The sequence below is a fragment of the Lagenorhynchus albirostris genome, chromosome 1 (assembly GCF_949774975.1).
Source record: "Lagenorhynchus albirostris chromosome 1, mLagAlb1.1, whole genome shotgun sequence".
Taxonomy (NCBI): Eukaryota; Metazoa; Chordata; class Mammalia; order Artiodactyla; family Delphinidae; genus Lagenorhynchus; species Lagenorhynchus albirostris.
The window spans coordinates 23,727,365-23,754,548 of NC_083095.1; the positions used below are offsets into that span (position 1 = coordinate 23,727,365).

A 27,184-nucleotide genomic window follows, 5' to 3' on the forward strand; every position below is an offset into this window, starting at 1 on the left:
GAGCCTGAATGATTTGCTTGAACCCTGCCTGAGAGAATCAGGTGCTGTCACCTTCAAGGGTGTGATTTGAAGCTAATAGAAAAATCTATTTCTTTCAGTTTCACTTCTGTCACACATCGACCACTGTATTCCCTACAGGAGATTCCTTCTCCTTCTGCAATAACCACCCAGATGACAGATCTCAAGCAGCAATATAGGCTGCCTAAGTTGAGTGGTGAGCGGTGCCTCTTAGTTCTATGACCACTGGTTCAGAATGGCCTTGCGGTATCCACAGCCCATCTTAATGAAGATGGGTAAGGCAGCTGCCAATGAAATCAAACTTCTCCTCTTTCTTCCCTTCCATCTTAAGGTCCAGCAAACTTTCATCTTCACAACAAAACAGCTGCTGCGGCTGACACTCAGCCAGTCAATCACCGCTGACGGGTCACACGATTGTCTCTGGAAAGTGAGCTGAGAATCTGCTTTGTTGCAAAGATGACACCAAATGGCAGAGAGGAAAAGAGGGAGTAGCTGTGCCCTCCTTCTCTGAGTAACGAAATGCAACAAAACTATATAGCACATTTAATGTAATATAATAGAAATGAAAATCCTCTGAAAAGTTATAAGTATCATATATATGGAAACCACACTTGTAGTTATGTCCCTACATATAGTAATAGCAGGTTTTTTTTGTTAGACCAAAGGCAAGAGAACATTTCCTAGGTAATATAGTACAGGTGTGTGGCCCCATTCTCCGCTAAGACTAATATGCTGCTCTTTATAATCCCGGATCTGCCAAAGTCAACACTTTCCAAATCTTTATATTTCTTTTAAGGCCCAGCTCACAGCTCAGTTATGACTTTGTGGTAGATTGTTAGCAAATACGGCAAGAATTCCTCCCATCCTCACATGCCCATCCTTTTGCAATGTGATTTTGCTGCTTCTCCCACTGGGGGACTCTGTCTCCCTAACCCCCTGAATCTGGGCTGGCTCTGAGAATTGCTTTAACCAATTGAACGCAGTGAAAGCACAGTTGTGCAACTTCCAAGCTCTTAAAAGTTCTTGCTACTGTTGTTATTATTCTCTTAAAATGCAGCCCTGAGACCACTGTGTGAAGAAGCCTGAGCTAGCCAAGTAGAGGGTGAGAGGTGACATAGAGCAGAGATGGCCTGCCCTCTGGAACCTAAGGTTTCCCCAGACTGATGGCCAGAACCAGCCACCAGATATGTGAGTGAGAACATCTTAGACCATCAACCTTAGCCCATCTGCCAGACAACTACAGCCCCATGAGGGATGCAATGTGATGCCTTCAGAACTACTCAGCTAGATCCAGCTTAAATTGCTGACCCACCGAATCACCAGCAAACAGCATGGTCGTTTTAAACATGTTGTTTTAAATGTTGCAGAGTAGTGCGTTATGCAGCAATTGCTAACAGAAAAACACTTCATCCACAAAGTCTTCTCCAATGTCTGGTAGAAAGTACCTTGTGCAATGAGAGAAACAAGTTCAAATCCTTGCTCTAGCACTTGCTAACTCTTGACCTTGAGCAGATTTACTTAACTTTTGAGTCTTAGTGTCTTTGAGGGTAAAATGCTGACAATTTGAACTGTTAAGGGGATCCTATGAGATGAGACATGTAAGCACCTAAACAGAAGCCTTGGCACACACTCACTCTTTTGACACTTGTCACTTCCCACCTCATTAGAGTTATCTGAGTAAATAAAAGCTGCTAGATCTTCAAGGATAAGAACTTCACTGATCTTTGTATCACTCATAATATACAGCCCAGGTCTCATCATGGTCGCTAGTCAACGCATGCATGTTGACTCAGTGCTCGAATATCCCCTAAGATGTCGCTTGGCTTGATGCTCCCATATTTGCTGGGAATTCTGAAAGTGGTGATATGAGCAGAATTGTGGGGAAACAGATTGCACTAGCCTTGGTTAAGTCCCTGTACCTTTTGGATCCTCCATTTAGACATCGTCTGAAAGGAGAAAATTGACTATGATCTCCAAGATTCTTTGGAGCTCTGAAATCCATTTATTATCATCACAACACTGGTTAGCATCTACTGAACGCTTATTTATGTGTCAGATTCTGTGCTCCGTTCTTTGTATAGATAGAAAATTTTAATCACAACAACCTTATAATATAGATTTTATGGTTGCCATTTTCAGATTTTCAGGAAGTTTAAGCTTTAGGGCAGAAGTCAGCAAACTCACCCTGCCTGGGGCAGAGTTGAGTAGTTGTGGTGGAAACAGAGACTGTATATCCCACAAAACCAAAGATGTTTACTATCTGGCCCCTCAGGAAATGTTTGCTGACCTCTGGTCTAGAATAATCTGCTAACTGAGAGACTGATCAGTCAAACTCAGGTGTGTGAAGGTAGAGAGTCTAGGTTATTTCCACTAGGTTATGCCTGCCTCTTTATCATCTCACTCATTTAATCACTCACTCATCACACCTGATCTTTCAAACAGCCACTCACACGCAAGTATGTGCCAAGGAAAAATGTTCAAGGCCTCTGCAAGAGCAGCTGAGGAAATGTCAACCGTGGTCTCTGTGCACGCATCTAGTTAAGAACACACGCTCATCTGCCCTCCTGTAGCTAGAGGCCACGGAGCTACACTCAACTCTAATTGAAAAATAAGGAATGAAAAGATTTTCTTTCAACACAAACTTGAATGACTGGAATTACGTCTTTATTATCTGAAGTGGGAGCCTGTGACTTGTCAACCTCCACCTGTTCTTGCTTCAGGAAGAAATAACACAGAAATTAGCCTCTGGCTGGTCATCTCATTACTGGCTAGTTTCAGCCCATTTTTAGAAAACCTGATGATTGTAAAAATCAGCCAGTTAATACAAATGCACCAGAGGTTTGTTACACATAATACCTGGTGCTTCAGAAATAAAGGGTTCAGCACCGAGAAATATGAAGCTTAAGTAAAAATTGATTAAAAATGCACAGAAATGAAGGCAAACATCTCTGAGCTGATCAACAACATTGACTAGGAAATTTAATGTATTTACAAAGAACAGTAATCATTAACTGGCCATATTTTCAGAAACAAGCCTCTCCTACAAAGAGGAATGCTGTAGAACACAGAACAACACTTTGAAAGTTGTGAAGCAGCATATAAATGAGAGGGGTTATATTTACTTCTACCTTTTTCATTGTTGTTGATCCTAATCACTAGTAATTGGAAATGATTCTTTCCCCTACTCCTCAAGATGCTGGTTTGCTACATAGTCACACCTGTGCAAATTCTGATTCCTACTTGGAAATGTTCCTCCTTTCCTTCCTCAATGCCACCATCCTACTCGGGTACTTACTACCTTTACCTCTGATGATTGCAACAGTTTGCTAATTAGTCCTTCCAAATTCAATCTCTTGTCATACCAATTCACCCTACATGACACTGCCAGAACACACTAATTTCATTTTTTTAAATTCATTTCATTTATTCATCCAATGCTGAATGATCATCTGTTTATTGCACTCCCAGCTACTGTGCTAGAAGCAGATGTGGTTTCTGATGAAGGTTGCCAGATAAAACATAGGACACCCAGTTAAATTTGGGTTTCAGAAAAATAACAAAAGAAATGTAGTATAAATATGTCCTAAATATTTCATGGGACATATTGATACTTAAAACTTTTTAGGGCTTCCTTGGTGGCGCAGTGGTTGAGGGGCCGCCTGCCGATGCAGGGGACGCGGGTTCGTGCCCCGGTCTGGGAGGATCCCACATGCCGCGGAGCGGCTGGGCCCGTGAGCCGTGGCCGCTGGGCCTGCGCGTCCGGAGCCTGTGCCCCGCAATGGGAGAGGCCACAGCAGTGAGAGGCCCGCGTACAGCAAAAAAAAAAAAAAAAAAAAAAAAAAACAAAAAAAATACTTTTTAAAGTTGGTCATTTATTTGAATATCAAATTTAATTGGGTGTCTTACATTTTATTGTCTAGATGTCATGATCCTATCTGACCCCAATGGAACTTTCAACCCATTTGGGGAAATAGATACTGATCAAATAATCTTACAACTAAATGTAAAGCAGCAACTGTGAAATGTACAACAGGGGAGAGTTCCAGAAGGTTATGAGAACTGTATTTGGGGAATTTGAATTTCTGAGGGAAGTGGAAGGGGACTTCCTAGAGGAGGTGATATACAAAAGAGAGACCTCAGGTTGAAGTAGGTGTCAACCAGGGGAAGAGGTGAGGAGATTGCCTACATGGAATGAGCAAAGGCAAATCTGCAAAGGAAGAGTAGGGATGACAGAGGAGATAGGGAAGCCACAATAGAGAAGGTGGAAGGACCTGGTGCGTGATGAGGCTAAAAACTCCAGTGATGGCCAGACCAGCCAGGCACCCCTGAACAGTTTTGTCTTTATTTGAAGGACTATTGGGAGCCCGTGAAGAAAGAGGTTCTGTCCGTTTCTTTACTTTTGTTTTTTTAAAGGAAGGGAGTTACAAAACGAGATTTGCATTTTGAAAAGATACAGTACCCTCCCGAAAGGATTAAGCATAAACTTCTCAGCCTTGACCCTCTTCCTCTCTTATAAATGGTGATAATGACAAAAGAATCACAGGGTGATTGAAAGACGTAAATCAGATAATGCTCACCTTACTGGTTTGTAAATGATAAATGCCAAGGGTGCTGTTATGATAATGATTTTTCAATGTCCTCCATCAGAGAGCCCCAGTCTCCTTTGCCAGCCCTTCTCTCAACGTTCCTCTACAGGCTCACCCTTCAGCAAACTGGGTCACTGAATCCTGAACATCTATTTTTTTCCCCCTAAATCTATTTGTCCCTTTCTCCTGCATGCCATAGAAATCATCCTTCAAAACACGACGTAAGGTTTCCCTCTGCCACCTGGTTCTATTTAATGCCCTAATGGGTTGCGACATTTTCCCCTCTAAATTCCCATGGTTGTTTCTACCTATTTCATGACATTTGTCAAACTGTTACATGCATTACAATACTTTATGTTCTTACCTTTTAATCCACTCACTAGATTCTTCCATTAATGAGTATTATCAAGCACCTTTTATAAAACAAGATCTATGTTGGTCATCCAAAATAACTCATTCCTGACCCTTAAAGAAGTCAGAATCTAGTGAGAAAAACAATCACCATCAATAAATGGGAGCAACTCAATATTGTATGTTTAATAAAATGAGAGTGAGCTCCTCTACCATGGCATGAACCTTCTGCGGGGCCTGAATCCTACTCATACTTAAGTATCTGGCACCCAGGACAGTGCCTAGAATGTAGTTGGAGGCTTAATATATGTTTAATAATTTTAATTATTCGATGAGAAAAGTGTTATAGAGAAAAACACAGAAGGTTGAGAACTTCACTGTGCTAATGGGAGGTAGGGAATGCTTGGCAGACTAGTTACTACAGAGTGAATTGTCAGGTGAAAAATGCGGAGAAATCTACCACATAGGAGAGATTCCCAATCGAGGGAAGAACATACTTTAAAGTCATGGAGCTCTGAAAAGGCCTAATGAGTATTGAGGCTAAAATGCTGGGTGGGAGCCACATCTGAGAGGAATATATGTCAGGTATCCATCCATCCACTCGTTCAGCAAATGTTTAAGGAAACTCACTCCTTGCTAGTCACTGTTTTAGGCACTGGAGACACAACCATGAACAAGGTAGACAAGGTCTCAGAGGTTGATGGAAGCAATACACACAACATGAACTTTCTTGGAGGTATCTGTGCTATAATAAAAAGAAATGCTGTTATGCTGGAGAGGAACTTGGAAGTGTGCTTTTTAGACTGGGTCATTAAGGAGATGACACTGAAGTTGAAGCCTGATGTTATAATAAGAAATGGACATGTGGCAATCCAGATGAAAAAGAAAATGTTCCAGAGGGAAGGAACTGATAATATAAAGGCCCTATGATGGGAACAAAATTGGCATGTTCAAGGAACAAAAATTTTAAAAAATAAAATAAAAAGAATTAAGGGACTTAATTCTTAAAACTTAAGGTGGTCCAGTGGGTAAGACTCTGTGCTCTCAGCGCAGGGGACCCAGGTTCCAGCCCTGGTCAGAGAACTAGATCCCGCACGCATGTCGCAACTAAGAAGTCCACATGCTGCAACTAAGCGTCTGCATGATGCTGCAGCTAAGAAGTCCGCATGCTACAACTAAAGATCCCGTGTGCTGCAACTAAGACACAGTGCAGCCTGAATAAATAAATCAATCAATATTAAAAAAAAAAGAATTAGGCCAAGGTCTAATGAAGATCATGTTAGGAAATGAAGTCAATAGATAAACAGGGGCAAGATTACGAAGGTAAGGGGTTAGTTTTTGTTCTAGTTACAGAGGGCATGATGTGATCTGATTGGACTTCATCCTGTAGTCTGGGAGGAGCCCATGCGAGAATGGCATGAACAGATTGGTACTTGAGATGGATGGCTCAATGGTGGGTGGAGCACAGACAGAAGGGGCAATCAGAGGCTTAGTAAGGTCTGTTAATTAGGTTGCTACAAGTATCCATCCAGGTGACATGGTTGAGATTGCTGTGGGGATGGAAAGGATAGATCTCCGTATTTTAAAGAATTTGTAACCACACTGTAAGTATTTGAGTATAGACCCTACGTTTCAATTGTCCACTGCAGAGCATAGCCCAGGGCATTGCACTGCTCACTGTAAGTACTTAATAATTAAGCGCAAAGTCCAATGAAGGCATACCACACTTTTCTGTCCTAACGGTGCTCCTGCGAGCACTCTTCTCTCTGCTGTTCTCTCCTCTGTCTTTTACCAGAAAGCCCAGAAATTCTACACCAGATACTCAGTCATGCAAAGCAGGGCAGTGGACAGGAGCTGGGTGTCAGTTTCTGCTCTGTCACTGACTACCTGAATGACTTTGGTTAAGACATTTATGCTCCTTTAGTTTTGATTACATCAGCTAAAAAATTAAAAAAATGGGACAAATAACAATTCTACTACTTGTCCTCCTGCTGCAGAGAGCTGTGGTGAGGATCAAACAAGATCTTGAATTTTCTCTGTAATGCTGTAAAACACAATTTGTAAAATTGCAAACATCAATCAATTTTAGAAAAATATACCAAAACTATTTCAATCATGAGGGAAAACTGGCCAAAATGTTGAATACTGATTTCCAGTGCAGTGTCTAAAACTGAATGAATTGAAAACATATTACCCTTTCATAAACAATATCTAATTATCTGCTACACACTACATAATATACTACCTCATTGATGTAAAGTATGTTTTGAGCACCTAATGTGTGCAAGAAAATGTGCTGGCTAGCCAGGGGAACTGAAGCCTGGGTAGCTACAGGAGAACAAGCCAACCTCCTCCTCTGTGTCACCCTTCTAAACAACTTCTGGATACTTCCTTTTTTGGATAGATTGTACGCTTTTCTTCTCACGACAAACCATCTTCCGTCAAGAGTTCCTTGGGTAGTTAATGGTGTCTTGTGATGAGCCTTAAAACTCTCCTCTCATTTTACTCCTGATTAAAAAGAAAGGATGCGCAGGATCTAAGCTCTTGACTGATTTACACTTCAATTTAATTTCTCTCTTTCTTTTTCCTTCCATGGAAGGATGAAACCTTCCATGTAATAAGGCTCAAAAGCTCTCATCAAACAGTTTGATTGAACTGCGGCGCACTGAGTTTCCCTTCCAGGCTGCCGGGGCAGAGAGAAAGCAGGGACCCAGTGAGGGAGCAGTGCCTGGGACAGAGTGAGGACTGCATTCTGTGACAGCAATTAAGGGAACCAATTTGAGTGTTTGGAGTGACTTGGCTCTCATGCTCTCTGAACTTTCTGTGCTTCAGTTGTACCAGAGACCATCCCAATCTCCTTGTCCACAGCAAAACAGGTGACACCTGCTTTTGCATACTAACACTGTGGTGCAGTACAGAAAGGACTGGTGTTTCAGCCTCAACTTGCCCCTAACTTGACAAGTGTGATTTGGGAACAATTCACAAACTCCCAGGCTGTTAATCTTTCTCTGCATGAAAATAATTTGATTGGAAAAGGTCCCTACAGACCTCTTCCAAGTCCAGCGTTTGGTAATTCCACAAATGCAAGGCAGCTTTTCAGTCCAATGAAGACCTTTCATCAGAATATTCTTTTAGGGGCATCACCCCTGGGTCTGAAAAACTTAGTGTTCAGGTGGTGGGTTTATTTCTAAGTTACCCTGTGCAGGGAAATAAAGGGTCACCATCTCAACACTGTCGGAAAGAGTGTTCTTATATGATAGCTAGTCTAGTAGATCCCTAATAACTGACAGATGATGGGGTTAGCAGTACATACACATAAAATGACCCCATGGCATATAAAACCCAATAAATAAATCACCTGAAAGACAGGGATTGGCTATAGAGGTCCAAGTCCCCAGGTTTACATTCCTATCTCACATTAACACTGTCCCCCTCTTAGATTGTAATTAGCGTGTTAATGCAAGCCCCCTTGACACAACACACTGATAAATGACACCAGAATAAGGAACAGGTACTGAAACGTCTTTACGTCTGTGATGCACAGCAGTCTTAGTCCTCATGCCTGATCTTCACATTCCAGGTCAGGAGCTGACTAGGTTGCTATCAAGGCCTTTATGCTACATTATGTTTTTCTAGCTCACACATTCACCCACATGTGCTTGTGCACACACACGTATTCGCCCAATATGAAAACCATTGATACTCTTGAAATATTCATTCCGTTAGTTTTACCCTCAGTATTAATAAGCTTCTGCCATATGTATGAATGGTCAAGAATAAAAGTAGGTTCAAAGGTGATCTAATAAGAGTGACAAGGTATTTTAGAAATCATCAGAATTGTGCCTATTGGCGCTGATAGAAAGATGAATACCAAACTTGCTAAGATAAAGATGGCAGGTTACTTCAAGATCATTAATTGAGATTCTTTCATTTTGCAGGTAAGAGAACTAAGATCAGGAAGGTTTGGTGGTTTAAATTATAATTTGAGGAGAAAGACTATATGTTGGAAACTAAAATTCCTGATAAATGCGTTTCTTACGGTGAATCAAAAATGAGGTAGGTGAGTCACCAGAGAGGGTCCCTCACTCTTGGATCCTTGATTGAATATGTAACCATTCCCTACCAGCTGACTCTGGAACTTATCTGAATATCCAAGGGCTGCTTCAGAAAGCACACATAATTTCCTATAATACAATAGGACTTGTGAATAGAGGGATCTGTTCCGATCAGTTGTTCTCAATACCAGGGAACAGGTTTTATGTTTGTGCAGATTACCTGACCTAAGTTCAACACCGTCAGCCCTCCCTTCCATATCCATGGGTCTCATTCATATCTGCAGAGTCCAGGAACATCGAATCGAAAATATTTGGAAAAAATACCAGGAATTTCAAAAGAGCAAAACTTGAATTTCCTGTGCACAGGCAACTATTTACATAGCATTTACACTGTATGTACAACTATTTGCACAGCATTCACATTGTATTAGGTATTATAAGTAATCTAGAGATGATTTAAAGTATACAGGAGGATGTGTATGGGTTAAGGTTATATGCTAATACTATACCACTTTATTTAAGGGACTTGAGCATCTGCGGATTTTGGTACCCATGGGGGTCTTGGAACCAATCCCCATGGATACTAAGGGGTAACTGTAGAAGCAAGGGGTTAACTGCTTAGCAAGAGGAAGAACTTGAGGTGAGTTGCTTAACTCTCTGAGGCTCAATTTCTTTTCCTGTAAATTCATGATAAGAATGGTGCCTACCCTGAAGGATAATTGGTAAAGATTAAATGAGGTAAGCTAAAGCATTTAGTTCAGTACCTGACTGCAATATTATAATTTATAAGAAATACATATTTGGTCATTCAGATGACCAAAATACACTTTTCATATGTATTCAGTCTTCATCCACAGTTTCTGGCTCACAGCTTTCAAAACTACCAGAATTTCCAGTGATGAGAGGATAAAGGTATCTTTTGTTATGTTAATGAAATGGCTTTCTGTAAGCACCTTAGGATTGGGGAGGGTGGGGGTGGGTGGCCAATTGCCAGTGGAGCCAAGCTGGTGGTTAAATGTCGGGACTTTCAGTCCTGCCCCCAACCTCCTGGGAGGGTAGAGGGGCTAGAAGTTGAATCAGTCACAAATGGCCAATGAGTTAATCAATCATGCTTATGTAATAAAGCCTCCAAAAGACCCCTAAAGGACAGGGTCTGGACGGGGAAAGCTTCTGGGTTGGGGAACACGTGGAGACTTGGGGAGAGTGGCTCGCCTGGAAAGGGCATGGAAGCTCCCTGCACTTTCCTCATATCTTGCCCTATGTATCTCCTCCACATGGCCCAAGTGACTCAAACATTCTCTGCCTCAGTGTCAGCATCTTCCAAATGCGAAAACAGCTGTACCTATCTCAGGAGAATTAAATGAGATACCTTTAGAAGAGTGTCAGGTATATTCAAAGAACTAAAAAAAAGTGAATTATTATTACTAATATTATTATTATTATGAGTAAAGAAGATACTATTGTCATTCTTGTAAAAGCACAGACTAATGACTATTGTCATTCTTGTAAAAGCTCCTTTCTTGGGTTTATTTTTCTAAGAAGATTGAATTGACAGAAGTGAACACCCAAAGATGTCCATCCGAGTATGCTGAGATAGTGGTCCATGTCAAGAGATATATAATAATTGGTTCAAGGAAAGAGATATACAATAAAACCTTGACTATCTAAGTCACAGGACCCTCCTCCCACCCAAATTATTCAGGAGGCCAAATTTTCCCAGTAGCTGAGATTTAACCCTTTAATCATCTTTTCAAACTTTAAAAAAATCAGAATGCTGCTAAAATTGACGTGAAGAATCCAAGAGGGTCTTGCTTTGTTTTCCCTGTGAGCTAATTGTTCACAAGGGCCTTTCAGCCTTTATTAGAAACAGAGGTTCGGGCTTCCCTGGTGGTACAGTGGTTAAGAATCCGCCTGCCAATGCAGGGGACACAGGTTCAAGCCCTGGTCCGGGAAGATCCCACATGCTGCGGAGCAACTAAGCCTGTGCGCCACAACTACTGAGCCTGAGCTCTGGAGCCCTTGATCCACAACTACTGAAGCCCGTGTGCCACAACTGCTGAAGCCCCTAGAGCCCGTGCTCCACAACAAAGAGAAGCCACTGCAATGAGAAACCCATGCACTGCAACGAAGAGTAGCCCCCACTTGCTGCAACTAGAGAAAGCTCGCGCGCAGCAATGAAGGCCCAATGCAGCCAAAAATAAAATAAAAAATAAATTTATATTAAAAAAAAAGAGGTTCAAAACAGTTGGCTTTATTCTGTTAGTTATCACTTATAAAGAAGCCCAAAACACTTTGCTGCCTATCCCTACTTGCTCATGATAAGTCTAGGACTTGAAACCAGGAATTGAATGGACAATGGAAGCATATTTAAAATTGCCTATCCCTACTTGCTCATGGTAAGTCTAGGACTTGAAACCAGGAATTGAATGGACAATGGAAGCATATTTAAAATTTTTGACCTGGGGAAGCTAATTCCTCTTTGGTAGTCATCGCCCATACTGCAAAAACAAGTGTCTGCCCAGGTCCATGTTCCTGAAGCTGTCAGACACACCTGTGCACTTTTACAAGTCTTGCACGCTCTTCATAAAAAAAGAGTTCCCTGTATAGCAATTTCAACTTTTAAAAAGTGCTCATTTCGCTTGGATGTCGTGGGCTGATTATTTCTTCCTCCTTGTTTGAGCTGTGCAGACAGCCAGACCCTGCCTATCTCCTCCCCCTTCCCTTCTTTGACAACATCAAATGACAAAGGTGCAAAGCAAATAAATGTTAAGTAAAACACTGACACCGGTTCAGTTTAATGCTTTGCTCTGTCAACCTGCTCTACTGCTTAGCAACCATGGTGGCTCACCCCAGTTCATTTTCATTTTAATGTGCCACACAGAAAAGCTGCCTAAATATATACCCTCGGTTCTGAAGCATATAATCTGTAAATACAGGAACAGGCGGATCATCTCCATTAGTTTCTTATGTAGCAAAAACCACAATTTGCACCCAAAACATGTAATTATATTCAAATTTTGAAAGACTGCCTGGGAAATAGTTGAAATTCACAGTTTGGGGGGAAGTCACTCAGGAGTATACACCATTGTGTTTTAATGTGGGGGGTGGCTGACAGGAATATTTCAAAACATTAAAAAAGGGAGGGTGTGGACAGTATCTCAGAAAAGGTGGCTTTCAGGTTTCTGGAGGTTTTATGTTCATACAGCCACTCAACAGCTGGTGAGCAAAGGGTGGGAACTGGGGCAGGGAATGTGTCTTTGAACAATAACTGGGCTGTGGCTTCAGATGGGAAACAGAGACAGGTGAATACACAAGTCATCTCCCCGCTGCTTTCTGGCCAGTGAGGCCCAACCAGGACAGGAAATGTCTCCCTGCATGGGAACCAACCTGAATATGATCACTTTCTCACACTAGGGTCTCCCATTGAGGAGACCTCCAGAACACACAAGAATTCTACCTCTTAGCACAAAGCCAGACACCTACTAGAAGAATACATATGAAACATTAATTTCACAGAAGGCCGGGAGAATCCAACGCTGGCAGAATCCATTCCTACAGGACTTAATCTGGTTAAGGGGAGATCAACCTGAAGCAAAAGGTCTTGGAGGAATGAGAAGTCGGCATTCGTGCTGTAGAGTAAAAGGGTGATGGATGTAGCGTCATACTGCCCGGGTTCCCAGCTGATTCTGATACTGATCGGATGCCCTTGTCTAAGTCCCCACTTTGGCCATCTGGAACATCAGAGGATCAGATAATCCCTAAGCTCGCTGTGTTTGTTGTCTGTTTCTTGAGATGACTGTCAGGGAGAACAAAAAGACCAAGAGCTTTGTGGTCAGAACCAGGTTTGAAGCCTGGCTGTACCCCTACCCTACTTTGATCAAGTCACTTAAGCTCTCTGAGTCTCACTGTTTTTATTTATGAAACGGCGGTAACCTTATTAAGGTCAAAGATTGTGAGGATTAAATGAAATTATATACGTAAAGCATTGGAAGAGTGCCTGGTACACAGGAGGTGTGCGTTACATGTTGGCATATGATCCCAGAAAGTCTTTCGCAAAAACTAACTGTAAGTAGAAATAAACCACCTGCTCTGTATAAACTCAGCTGCTATTCTGCCCCCTGCCCTGATATGGCCAAACACAGAAGAGCATTTTAAACACAACGCAGAGCTCCTTTCTAGTGTTGAAAAGGTGTGTTTAAATGAAAGCTGCATTCTTTCTGTCTCTGCGTGACTGTGGTGAAGTTGGATTGCGGGCTTTATAAAATCACAGTGTGTCCCTCTTGTACATTATGCTGCTTCTGGTGGAGAGGTGAGAAGAGAAAACCTGGCTGTGGCTGTGGCTTTGGCATAAGTTATTGTCATAGTCAAGAAAACAGACCTACAAATACTGGCAGACCTGTGGAACTCAGACAGGTTGAAGATACACAGTTTGTCTTTAAAGACGTACAGATTGGAGAATCATGCCGTCCTAGTACTGAGAAAGGAAAAGAGTGAGCTGCTGTAGTTCATAAAGGAAGTCCCTGGTAGAGCAGGGACGCCAGGCCTGGAATGGCAGCCGGTCTCAATAGAGAGTGGGTATTAGAGTTTGTCTGCAGAGCACGGGGCTGCAGTCAGACAGAATTAGCCTGTGTGCACATCAAGGTAGAGACTCAGTCACAAGAGATAAACCAAGAGGAAAGCAAACACAAATATTAACTACAATTACTGGTGTTGTTTTCTCCATATATTTAAAGGTCCCATCTTATCAATTTTGTAAATTGCTGTCACCATCACGGAAGGTTTTATTTTCCCACAGTTTGAGTTTGAGTTCAACAGAGATGCACTGAACGTACATTTTTACTTTGCAATGACTGGGTCCTGGGGGAGGAGGAGTGTTATGGGCTGAACTATGTGCCCACAAAATTCATGTGTTGAAGCCTAGACCCTCAGAACTTCAGAATATAACTATATTTGGAGATAGGGCCTTTAAAGAGGTGATTAGGTTAAAATGGGACCTTTGAGTGAAACTTAATCCAATCTGACCAGTGTCCTTATTAGAAGAGGAAATTCCGACATACAAGGAAACACTGGGGATGCAGGAACACAGAGGAAAAGACCCCTTGAAGACACAGCAAGAAGGTGACCACTGCAAGCCAAAGAGAGAGGACTCAGAAGAAACCGAATCTGCCACCACTGTGATCTTGGACTTCTAGCCTCCAGATCTGTGAGAAAATTAATTTGTTGTTGAAGCTACCCAGTCTGCTTTTTTGTTTGTTTGTTTTTAAAATGGCAGCCCTAACAAACTAATACAGGAAGGGAAGTATGATTAAGTTCAAGTTTTATCTTGAGAGATCTGCCTCCCTCCCAGATCACATAGTGCCCTAGCAAAGTAAGCTTTCTGAGATCTGATAAATTCATTCATTAAAATGTAAAATAAAATATGTCATGTCTTCCAGATTCAAAATCAGACAGTACAACAATAAAGGTCTTACTACTAAATTCCAGCCATCAGCCAGTTTGGTGAAGGGTTTTGTTTTGTTTTTCCTGAAAGGAATTGTTCCAATTCTCTCATCTCTGCTCCCTCTGATACGGCAGGCCTCACCTCCAACCACCAACCCCCGCACAATGATCCGTGTTGAAAGTCCTGAAGAAATGTACACTGGGACAGTATAATCTTCCTACGGTGGCCTTTCAAGAACAAGTTAATCTCCAGACCCACCACTTGCCAGCAAATTTTAGAGAAGCCAAACAACGCATCTAGAGGAGACAGAGAAAAAGAAACCAATTTAATTAATTCATCACCAAGGCCAAAGACATATAAATCTTGTCATTTTATCTGTCAACCAACACGCTGAATTATTCAGCAATCTGAATCCCAAGAAGGAAGGGAGAGAGAAAGTGGTTAGAAAGCAGCTGGCTGAGCAAAAGAAAGTGCTCAATAGATCAGAGCAAAACAAGCCCCATGGCTGGAAAAACTTCAGAGGTGGGTCTCTGTGACAATGAATGAGAAGCATAATTTCTTAAAGAAAGACTCCAGGCTCATGGACCACAAGGGGGACTACCACCGCCGTCTTTGCTAAGATGACTCAAAGAGGATTTATGTTGTCCCACCTACACACACACACACACACACACACACACACACACACACACAGGTTTCTGAGCAAGAGACTTTCCTCTAAATACATTGTGGTATATTCCCTTGTAAAATTGAGTTTTAAGTTTTCAACTAGGTACCCCCAAATGCCTACAGAGACAGGAAGGTCTGCTATTTTATGGAAAATAAAATATAAGGAACATACTAAACCTAGGCTCTGTAGAGAAAACTTTTTCTAAACTATAAGTATTAAAATATTTTTAAGTAGATGTGCATTGGATTTCTTACAGGTGGGAGAGAGGAAAGCAAATATACAAAACTCTCCTATGAAACTGAAGGTTGGTAAACAAATGTATTTTAGTATTTATATGTCCCATACCACTAAATTATCCAGGAGTTTCAATAAGCATGATATATAGGTATGAAAATAAAGTTGAGGACGAAAAATACCTGTAGAGTTATTCTGAATAACAGAACAATGTGAATCTGCATTTCACAAGGGATATTCAGATTTTATATTAATTAATTTGGTTGGGTATCTGGATGCTCGTCCCATCCCTCAAATTTAAAAAATTTTTAGAAGCACTTATCTTTCATAGATGATCCAAATACTTCTGAAATGATCCCGTGCTGAACAATACAATGTCTTATTTAGTTTTCTATCCTTAGCAGGTTACACACAGCCTGGCACATAGTAAATACCCAATAAATGTTAGTTCAGTTGAAGAGAGCATGAAAGAAAACAGGGAGCCTGAAGGAGGGGACTGAGCAATGGGGAAAAGCTTACTAGGCTCCAGTTGAGAAGAGAGTTAATTGTATCCGAAGACACAACCTTAACCTGAGACTATTTTGGATATCCCGGGCAGGTGTGGCCTTAGTCTCCCCAACTTATAAAGGAGCTCAGCCTGCTCTAGGATCAAGATTTTAGGCAAATCTATACATGATCAATGTTTTAAAGATCAGAACCAAGTATGGGTAGAAGAACAGCTGTTTGGAGAATTTCTCTTTCTTCCATCTGTTTTAGTGTGAGTCTCACTATAGGGCAGGATGTTTTAGAAGGAGGGGTGGCAAAAACTCATTAACGGGCAGCTCTGAGGACCTCTGGCTTCTCAGGAAATGTGCAAAGTGAACAACGGTAGAAAAAACAAGCAAAGGAAAAAATCCCTCTTGAGTCCAGAGAAGGTTCTTGAACTCAAGGCTCTACTTTTCATTTTATACCAGAATGAAGGGCATTTACTTCCTCACAGACAGTACAGACTGCTCCTTGTAACTCTGGAATAGGGTTGGCAGAAAACTATTAGTAACAACCATTAGTCTCATGGTGCTATGCCTCCTACCACCTCCATCTAAAAGAGTTTTTAAAACAATTGCTGTTAGCTAAGCCTTTGTCTTGGACTAGGGGAAAGCAAGTGTACTCTAAGTAAGAATTAGGGGAGCATTAACGGAGCACCGAGGGGTCTCCTGGTCCTTTCAGGGAGAAAAGGGCACAGCTTAGATAAGGGATGGAAGCCAGAGTTTGGGGTATCTTGTTGCTTGCTGCTTCTCTTGACTTCAAGCTCAAAAACATTAATTAAATATGCAAGGAGCCTGCTTAATATAGATGCATTCAGTCTGCAAGCCCAGATCAGTGGGATGGGACTTCAGGATTGAAAGAGGATACTGAAAAGTTGATTTCATGAGCTTTCTTGTCTCAGTCATGCCAGATCCTGAAGTTCACTGCATTCTCAGCTCTGTGCATCTAAGGGCCTTTTCTAGGGTCTCTGGTCATTTATTTACTTTGTTCTCCTTTTCCATCGTACTGAATCTTATCAGATGTAGGTTAATGTGAAAGAAGATGGAACCAGTTAAGAAGATTTAGAGGGTACTGAGCAACTGATCAATGAAGACATGAATAGAGAAGAGCTGTTTTTAAGCTGTGCTGGCTCAACCCCTTTTGCCCCTTTAGCTGAGAGAGAGAGAGAGAGAGAGAGAGAGAGAGAGAGAGAGAGAGAGAGAGAGAGAGAGAGAAACTGAGAGAGAGAGAGAGAGAGAGAGAGCGCGAGCGAGCAAGTGCCAGAGAGAAAGAAAGAGATTGACAGACCAAGGAATCCCCAGTAAGTATTGCAAATTCCATCACTTAAGTAGTAGCTGCTCTTAACTGTTTACATCCTGAACGGAAAACATGGAGACCTTGCCAGCCTATAACCTCTAACTAATACATAATCTTCGTCTCCCTGCTGATTATTTACACTAATTAGCAAAATTTAGCTAATGATCGCTGAGCGTTTCTGTGTTTAATTACGGCTATTAGGAATAGTCTGTCTGGCTTCATCTCCCATCCCTTCTTTTTTCTTTCCCAATCGTTACAATCCCACCCCCACTCCTCCTTAAGAGCTAACAGTTTCTACTTCCATGAAATTGCTTTTGCATTTTTGGTGGTTGTGGTTCTTTCCTCTCCTAGGGTGTTTTTTTTTTTTTTGAAAGCTTACACCCGACCTAGCAGGAGTCACAGAAAACAGCAACCAGATCGAGATCAAGCATTCCCTCCTCCCCACCACCCGCCTCCACCAACCTTACAAGCACTGAGCTGCTTGACAACTCCATCAAATAAGATGTAAAGAGACAGAAAGAGCCAGAGTACGTGCTGGCATTTTCTCAATGTGCTTCCACTTAACACTACAGAGAGCACAGAGCAGAAACCCAGGGCTAGGAGGCAGTGGGAAGAACGGACATTCCGAATGCGGTCTGTATGTTACAGGCCTTCAAAATACAAGCTAGGGCAGAGGACCTCTAGTGTGGTTTGCTCTCGCTGCCCCCCAGAGGGCTGCTCCTGCAGTTGGGTTCTCTGATCCCCATTCTCCTCACCATCAGGGTGGAGTGCATAGTAAATAAATAACGAAGCTCCCTTCTTTAGAACAGTTTACTACAGCAAGAGCCTACCTCGGTGGCAGACATCACCCTTTCTGAGGCAGCCTGCTCAAAGCTGAATATAAATTTAAGAGCCATAGATCTCTTCCTTCAATCGCTATGCAAGGAGGGTCGTTTAGAGCAAAACACATTGTACTTATATTGTGTGAACAAGCCCACCCGTGCTACCTTTAATTGAAATAACATTTCCATAAATGGTGGAACTGAAGTGGCAGTTATTTACACTTGGTTAAATTATAAATGGACTTTGCCTTATCTTATACATTGCTCCCCCCTGGGTAGTTAGCAATATCAGGTGTACGGTTTTCACGATAGCTGCTCTCTCCTTCTGACATGTGGACAAACGTAAAGCGGCCCAAATGAACAACAATGACCACTGGTTATTAAAGATTACACTCAGCTACTTTCCCCCACGCCCCTGACCTTTATCACACAGGCCACTTTAAAAGCAGTTCAATCAACTTTAGGCTGAAGACCTAAGGATTCCTGCTGTCTGCTATTTTCCCACGACTAGCTCTCAAACAAGATCAGAGAGAAGAAGGGTGAAAGCAAGGTGAATGAATGAATCCTCCGAAGTGCAGCACTGGGGACTTCTCTGACCAAGTTGTCTGCCATCATGGGGGGTGAAGGAGGCAGAAGGTTGCAAAGGGGAGAATGTGGTGCTTGTGAAGCTATGAGTAAGGGAGCCAAGGAGAGGAGGACCCATTAGAGGATATGGGGAGACTGGGGCAGAAAACTCTAGACTTTTAGGGAGAAACTGGACATTTTCTTCCCTCATGCACATGCGATGCTTTTCATTATTTTAAATTCAATTTTTAAAATTCTCTTCCCACCCTTAACATTACCTGAAAGGCAAGTGGGTTAAGGAATTGCTACGCCCCATTAAAAGGATAAAGAGCAGAGAGACCCACCGTGCCCTCCTCGAAGGGAAACAGGGGAGCGATAGATAGAAATAGGCACTGAGTGATGCTTGCTGCCATGGAAATGGTGCTCGTGCTGAGAGTGAGACCCCGGCGAGGAAGAAGAGGAGGAGGAGAAGGGTACATTAGAGGAACTCCACACGGAGCTGATGATACATCCCCAGAAGAGGGACCAGATCCCAAGCGTCCAGGCCGGCCGGCGAGGAGGGCTCCGTCTCGCGTGGATTCTCAGGTGCATGGTCAACACACCGGACCACCACAGATGGGCAGTTTGAATTCCAGCCAGTGAGCAATAATGAAGTTCATGATGCCCAGGGGCCCATCATAGCAGGAGGAAGACTTGGCCCAAATTTTGGAAAGAGGGAAGGAATAAGCGTTTTCAAGACAAGATGATGAAAAAAACACAAAAAACAACAACAACAACTACTACTTAAAAAATAAAAGGATATAAGGCAAAAGCTCCCCTTTCCTGGAGCTGAAATTTAGGATGTCAAAGTCCACCCAGGTGTAGCAGCCCTCCTAGGGAGCCCCGGGATGCCACACATGTCAGGGGAGGCCAGGCGCAGCTCCTGATCTCTGGGCACCTCAGGCCGGATGACTGAACAGCACACTCCGGGAAGCCACACAGAGGAAAGGTGGAAACGAAGGAAGAGGAGGAGGCAGCAGGAGACCCAAGTAGGTTCAGGTTAGTTTATCCCAACATCCAAGCAGTTTGAACATTTTTTTTTTTTTTTCGTTTTCCACTCCCATGCGATGCAATGCAGAACTGCCAGGCAAAGGGGGGCTGCAGGTGGGAGACTTCTTCGCGGTTTCCTCGCAGTCTCGGTGTAAGGGCACGGAGGCTGTTAACCCTGCGCTTTCTGGAAGAGCTCCACGGAGCAGCCGCCTGCGTCCTGGGTTTCCCAACTGGATGAAAAACAGCAGCAGCAGCCGGAGGAAGAGAACAAGAAGGACCGGAGAGACAGAAGAAGAGGAGAAGGAACCCGGCGCGGAGCAGCCACCCAAACCAACGTGGCACGGGGCGCGGAGAGGTGGGTGGGCGAGCAGGGAAGGCGTGAGAGGAGGTGCCCGGTAGGCGGCAGGGGTGGCCAAGAGGGGGGCGGGCGCCTGCAAAGTGCGCGGCACTGGGAGGTACAGGTGAAGTGAAGCGAGGAGTTGGGGAACCAAATTCACAAATGGGCAAGTCGTATGCAAATAGCGCACTCCTGAGAGCAAATCAGTGCCGCCCGAGCGCTCTGCCGAGGGACTGGCTGGCTCCGAGGAAGGAGGGGCCCGAGCGACCCGGAATCCCTGCCCTCCCCATTCAAGTACACGATCGCTCGCTCGCTCGCTCGTCTACACCCGCGCGAGCCTCCCGCACAGCCCCCCACCCTCCTCACGCTCCGCTCCTTTCCAGGGGAATGAGCACGCGCGCGCGTGTGTAAGGCGGGCAGACGGACCCTGCACCTTTGATCACCCTGTCCCTTCTCCTCTCCCAGGCGCAGTAAGCCAAACTCGGGCAACTGGGGAAGAAAAACTGAAGGCGGAAGCTAAGGCTAAGGTAGTCCCAAATAGAAATGAAAATAACCCCCGTGAGTAGCAGAAGCGCCGGGACGTCTGCACACGGCGGTGCCACAGATGCTCCCCCTGAGCTGGTGGTCAGCACCGCGTGGCCACTCTCCCGGGTGGGTGTGCCTCTCTGGGGGTTCAGATGCCCAGGGCCCACCCGAGGGGCGAATGGCGGGAACGCGTCTTGGTTCTCAAAGGGGAAGGCAGAGAGGTGGACGGGGAACTCCGGAGGGTGAGAGCTTTGATGGCTGGAGGCCCTTCCATCCCTGGTAAACAGGATGCTTTTGGAATTCAGGACGCAGGGGTTAGCGCCCGTGCTGGCTGACCTGGTCAAAGAACTTCAGGAGAGGTGAGGGCTGCATCTGCTGGCCTGTCCTGGACTGGCCTTAGAGGTGCTGCCCCAGGTGGGTGAAGCCTTCGGGCCTCCAGGACTCTGGGCACTAAAGAGAGTGCGGCTTTTACATCCAGGCTGAACCTGCAGGGGAGAGCCGGAGTGGCAGGAAGAAGCTTGGCGCACCTGTTGTGGCCATCTGTCACTCCAGGAGAAAGCTGACCCAGGGCTCTGCCAAGGCACGGTAACATTCCGGATGCGGCGGCCTCCATTCTACGCCCCCTCTCTCACCCGCCCAACTTCTCCTAACTATGCTGTTCAGCAGGATACAGAAAGCCAACAGCCTCCTAGACTCTGGGGGCTTGCTGGCTCTGACTCCTTCCTTCCCACTCACCTTGCTTACAAAAGCACACTATATATATATTTGGGGGGGGCAGGTGGAGATGGAGGAGATAGGTGAGGGAATAATTAGGGGGCATTCCTTTTTTGAAAAGGAGTTTATAGCACCTCTTATACTTCTGCTCTCACTAAACATTTCAACCCCGCTGACTGAGAATAAGGGATTAAGACAGTCCTATTTATTCTTGGGGCACCTCGAGGAGACACTGAAGAAGTTAGCATTACCTGTCTCTAACATAAAGATACCAAACCTATGAATGATTTGTCTTCAAGGTCAAATATCAAGTTCATTTCAGAATTTATGACGGTGACTTGGTACTTTGGTTATGAAATTGGTGTTCTCCTAAGGGTCCCCTGCTGCCCATGGTAGATGGTGCACGGTCATCCCACCTGTTCTGGCTCTCAGCTGTAAGGGTGATTAGATCCACAGCCTCCAGTGGAATAGCCCTCATGCATGATCTTTCATGCCTTTGGGTGGTGGCCCACAAACACGATGTTTTAAACTAGCAACATGTACCTAGGAACAGCACAATAAGCGAGAGGGGTGATTTATGGAGACTCGATATAAACCTGTTTCCTCCTCTGTAAAATGGGAATAATTCCTCCCTTTATGAGGTTCTTGGGAGTATTAAATGAGATAATGTATACACAGCATCTGGCACAGCACCAGACAGAGTGGCAGTACTTTTTGTCTAATAGAAAAATAAACTAAAGCTCCAAGAAGGTTAAGTACATGCTTAGGGTCTCAGGCTACTGTTAGGACAAAAGTGAGAAGAAAAAATATATTAATATCCTAAGCATCCTCCCTTAAGGCAGATGATAATTCCCATTCAAGGGACTTCCCTGGTGGTAAGAATCCTCCTGCCAAGGCAGGGGACACGGGTTCGATCCCTGGTCCAGGAAGATCCCACATACCGTGGAGCAACTAAGCCTGTGTGCCACAACGACTGAGCCTGCACGCTAGAGCCCACAAGCCACCACTACTGAAGCCCGTGTGCCACAACTACTGAAGCCGGCACGCCTAGAGCCCAGGCTCCGCAACAAGAGAAGCCACCACAAGGAGAAGCGTGTGTACCGCAACAAAGAGTAGCCCCCGCTCGCTGCAACTAGAGAAACCCTGCACGCAGCAACAAAGACCCAACGCAGCCAAAAATAAATGAAATTAAATCTTTAAAAAAAAAAAACATTCCCATTCAATCCAACCACTCCTTGATTTTGTCCTCCAGATGGAGCCCCACTGCACTTTGGACTTAGTCTAACTCTCTAACATGGCCTTAAAGAGACCTAGATGAGCTGGCTTATACCTAATTCTCCAACTCCATCTTCTGCCAGATGACCCCTTCCAGTCTCCCAGACCCACTCTTTGCTCTTTGAATGTGCCAAGTTGTTTCCCAACTCAATGCCTTTATACTTGCTGTCCCCTCTTCTCTGGAACACTTTTCCCTAAGATTTTCATGTGATTGGTTCACTGTAGACGTCACCTCCTCAGAGGCCCTCTCTGGCCCTCATCTAAAGTTAGCCACTACCACCCTGAAAGGCACTTTATCCCATTACCTTGTTCTATTTCCTTTGAAGCACTCTCCACTTTCTGAAATTATTTTCTTTATGACTGTTCATAGTCTATCTCCTTAAAAAGACTGTAAGTTCCCTGAAGGTTGAAACTTTGTCTTGGTCTCCCCTATATCTTCTGTGTGTGGAAGAGTGGGTAGCACATAGTAGAAGCTCAGTAAATATTTGCTGAATTAATGAATCCAGTGAATCAATTGGCAACCTCATACTCAGATTTTTATACAGCATTCATTCCACTGACATACTTAGCTGGCTTTAGTGACACTGATCCCCAGAGACACACATTTCCAGAGGTGATGAGTTGACCCCCCTCCACTTAACGTTTTTCTTCTTTTCTAAATTGGCACTGAGTGTTGGAGACTGTTTTTTTCTTTTCCTTCATCCCAAGGAAGGATGGGAAGCTTAGATGTACCTTCCAATCAATTATCTGCTAGGCAACAAAGTGAAAAATAAAGCCTTAATGCAGTACGGAATCTGGAAATGCTGCTGGTGCCTCACAGCTGGAACTATTCATTTTACCTGTCATGCTTATAATTATTTATTTATTTTTTTGCAAAATGTCAAAAGAAGTATCTATGAATTCCAATAAGGCTGGAATTCCATTTGGGGACTGAGTTAAATACTGAGAAGACTTATCAGAGGACAAATGCAGGACTGGTTTATTTTACTTCTTAAACTTTAAAGAAATAATCCACAATTACCCTGATAAAATGAATGTACTCCAATTTAACACATTATTGAATTTTTTTTTCATTTGTTTTCTATCCCTCCTCTCTCTTCCTCTAGTCAACACATTCCTACTTAGATTTCTTTTCTAATTCCCATCATTCTCAGGTCTATTAGAGTTTATATTAGGCTGATATATTAAGTATTTTTTCTTAGGTTTTAGCTCCAGAGATAACTCCTAGACACAGCCTGCATCTATAGTTCCAGCTGAAGGATTTGTCATCACCTGGACTACCACCAAAGCTCCCCTCTTTCCTCCTGAGTTGTCTTTTCTAGTGGGCCCTTTGAATGAGAACACTTAGGAATAAGCTCCAGGATAAAGATGAGAGTCTACTTTTAAGATAGAAAGGAAGAGAAATAGATTTAGAAACGTTATGCTCACCACAAATTTAAAGTTGAAAAGTATAAATAATTTCACAGGAACAACCACGCTTAGCTCCACTTAGATAAACCCCCATGGCATCCTAACCAGACTTTCTGGAACCTTAAGTTTCTGAATGGAATGCAGTTTCCAAAAAAAAGAAGCCTGTGGCTGGATTTGCCTAGTTAATAGCTTGGTTTCTCTATTGTTTCAATCTGCAGAATTTGGCATTATAGATTTCTTCCCCCTGTTTTAATCTCCCCGCTTCTCCCCTCCCCGAAAAAGACTGTCTCAAGATAAGGTACGAGAATCCTGACCCATCTGACACTCTCTGTCTTCCCTTGGTGGGTACCTCAGCTATAACGTAGTCTGGGGAATCTTCTGGCTCCTAAAATAAGCCTCACGATAGTACTTAATCGTGTCAGGTGCCAGGAATCTAATGTGGCGCTGCCCTGTCAGTCTCTCACAATACATTTTGTCTCTGCATGTGCCTTCTCTCACTTGCACAGACTCTGACTTTCCACTTCGCTGCTGGCAGGAGACACCCATCCGGTTGTTTGTCGCAAGTACAGCTAATCTGACTGCACAGACACAGAAAACACTGGAGCAGTCTGTGTCTGTGTGAGCCCTATACTCCAGTGAGGGCCCTTTTCTCCCCAAATATAAAGAGTAGAAATCCTTACTTTTTCTCTTGAAACAGAGTTCCAAAAAGTAAGTTTAGGGAGGAGGGAAAATAAAAACCAAAACGACTAAACTCTCATAATGTGAAATGAAACAAAAGTCCTGAAAAAATACAGGTGACTGTTAACGTGGCTATAAATATATCCAAGGGTTCCATAAAACAGTCGAACTTTGCTTTATTATATGTCAGTAGGTTTATTTATAGCCACATAATTCATCCTTCTGCTCATTTATTGAAGAAAGCCATGCTGCAGAAAGGCAGATTTTGACGATACTTTACATTTGGGAGTATAAAATAGAAGCTTTATCCTTTTAAGTATCACTCCTACATGTATTTGATTAAAAAAACGAAGACAATGGCATTGTTGTATAATTTTATAGTTTAGAGGATATATATGTGGCTTCTGTTCCTTTAACTTATCCTTCATATAAACATCCATAGTTGTTTTCTTATCCTCCTTGTGGCTGAAATGGGGATATCGGGAGTTTGGATGTTGAGAAAAATCACTCTAGGAAATTTTCCCAGTCTCTTGATCAAGGGCACTGGGATATCTGCTTTGTTAGAATCTCACACATTTCTTTAAGGAAAAGAAAAAAATATGAAATATTCCTGTGTAAACTTTAGCCAGCTTCGTTCGCAATCCAAGTGAAATTATTTTACCATGGAAACAAATGTTGCTTTTAGTCAAGGACAGGATTCAATTACTTCCTCATAGAGAGATTTGAACATTTAAACCCCTGTTAGTCTTCTCTAAGCTTACACCGGCTATCAGAGATCATGTAAATCTTTATCCAGTTTTAATGACTCAAACAATGTGAATGATGGTTCTATAATAACAGAAGTAATAATATCATTTGTATGCCTATAAAAAAATATCAAATCAAAAATTTCGAAGAGACTTTGAGAGCGCATACAGATTTCGATTTGGGGCTCTGGTGCTTGACTACCTAGGTTCAAATCCTGATTTTGCTTGTTAGCGGCTGTGAAAAATGTTGGCAAGGTCCTTAGCCCCTCTGTATCACAGCCTCTCCATCTGAAAAATGGGAATAATCATACTATCTATCCAAAAGGTTTGCTGTGAGGATTTAGAAAGGTATCATCTGTAAACTATGTATAAACAGTGCCTGGCACACAGTAAATGCTCAATAAATGTGAGTAATGAAAAGAACTGTCTTTTTCTCCAGAGGACTCCTTGAAATTTATCTCTGCTGATGGTTTTCTCTTCTTGTTGACAAATCTCAAGAGGACTGAATAAACAAAGAGCTCCCCTTGCAATTCCCAAACATAGAATGGAAAGCCACTCCCGTGTGTTACCCGACTCATTGGATTCTCTTTGCCCATATTTAGCAGAATGGGGAGCAGCTTAATCACATCCTTCTCACAAATATCCTTCAAGCCAACTCCAAAACAATAAAGCTCACCATGGCCCCAGAACCAGATAATATGGACTACCAGAACCCAGCCCTGTTTCATAGCTAATCATTTTCCAGCAGAGGGTGGAACTCACACCATCTCAGTCTGCTTTGGGATCTGGAAGGGCTCTCTGGCTACTTCTCTTTCCCATCTCTTTATTTTCTCACCCTCTTTTCTTAAATAAACAATACATTCCAATTATTTAGCCTTCCCCCTAAAAAGCATGGCTTCTAAATCTTTTAATAATTTCCACTGGATTTATTTGGTATTTCATTAGAATTCAATAATTTTTTTTAAAGTTACTGAGAATGTACCTCTGAACTAGGTTCTACTTAGTATAGAAAGAAACAATTATTTTGCTGCATCAATTGATCTATTTCATGAACATTACATTTATGCTAACCATGGGCAAGGCACCAGGTGAAGTGGTGGACTTCCAGGGGACTCCGGCATGAAAAAGAAAAGATTTAAGGGCTTAAGAAGTTTATAATCTAGCAGGAAAAAGCCATCAAAAACAAATAAAACAAACCATAAATTCCATCCATATATTCAGCTTCCCAAATACAATGTGCTATTAGAATAAAGGTATAAACAAAGTATACAGAAGAATAGAGAATGGAATTAATCCACTGTAGCGAGAAAAAGGAGTATGAGGAGGGATTCATATACAAGGTGACAAGTGACCCTAATGTCGAAGGACTAGAGTTCAAAACCTCATCTACTACTTGGCCCTGTGACCTCGAGCAAGTTACTTTAAACTCACTGAGCCTATTTCCTCAATAGTATAAACATGAATAATTCAAAACTCACAGGATTGTTTTGAGGGTTAAATGAGAAGATACATTTGAAAATAATATTGTAAACGTTCAGTTTAACTGTTACCATGAATCTGGACTTAAAGAATTTCAAATAGGCAGAGGAGCAGAAATGTAAAGTAAGGAGATTATCAATGTGGGATGGAATCAGCCCCAGAGGGCTTCCCAGTGGAGGAAAACTTTAAGCTTAGCTTTCACTTGTCATTTAGATTTTGCTAAATCCTGAAAATCTCAATGGGGACTTTTTATTTCAAAAAAAAGAAAAAAGCACAGGTGTTCCATGGGATAAGGAAAGGCAACAAAAGGAAAGGAAAGGAAAGGAAGAGAAAGGAAGCACAGGAAGAAAAGGAAAGGGGGGAAGGGGAGGGAGGGGAGAGGAAAAGAAACTCACATGGTGGAAACTATGTTTTTTATCTCAAATGACAGG

General features: G+C 42.9%; 1 protein-coding gene across 9 annotated transcripts in view; it reads right to left on the reverse strand.

Moving 5' to 3' along the window:
- The window catches only part of NRXN3 (neurexin 3), a 1,617,293-nt gene that overhangs the window by 548,854 nt on the left and 1,041,255 nt on the right, over positions 1-27,184 (reverse strand). For 4 of the 9 annotated variants that reach the window (XM_060166238.1, XM_060166264.1, XM_060166255.1 and 1 more), the window contains exon 1: positions 18,905-19,151. The exons of the other annotated variants lie outside the window; for them this stretch is intronic. In XM_060166238.1, coding sequence (XP_060022221.1) covers positions 18,905-19,151 — 247 coding nt within the window. Of the gene's footprint in view, positions 1-18,904; positions 19,152-27,184 lie in introns of those variants that run through there. 9 annotated transcript variants of the gene reach the window in all.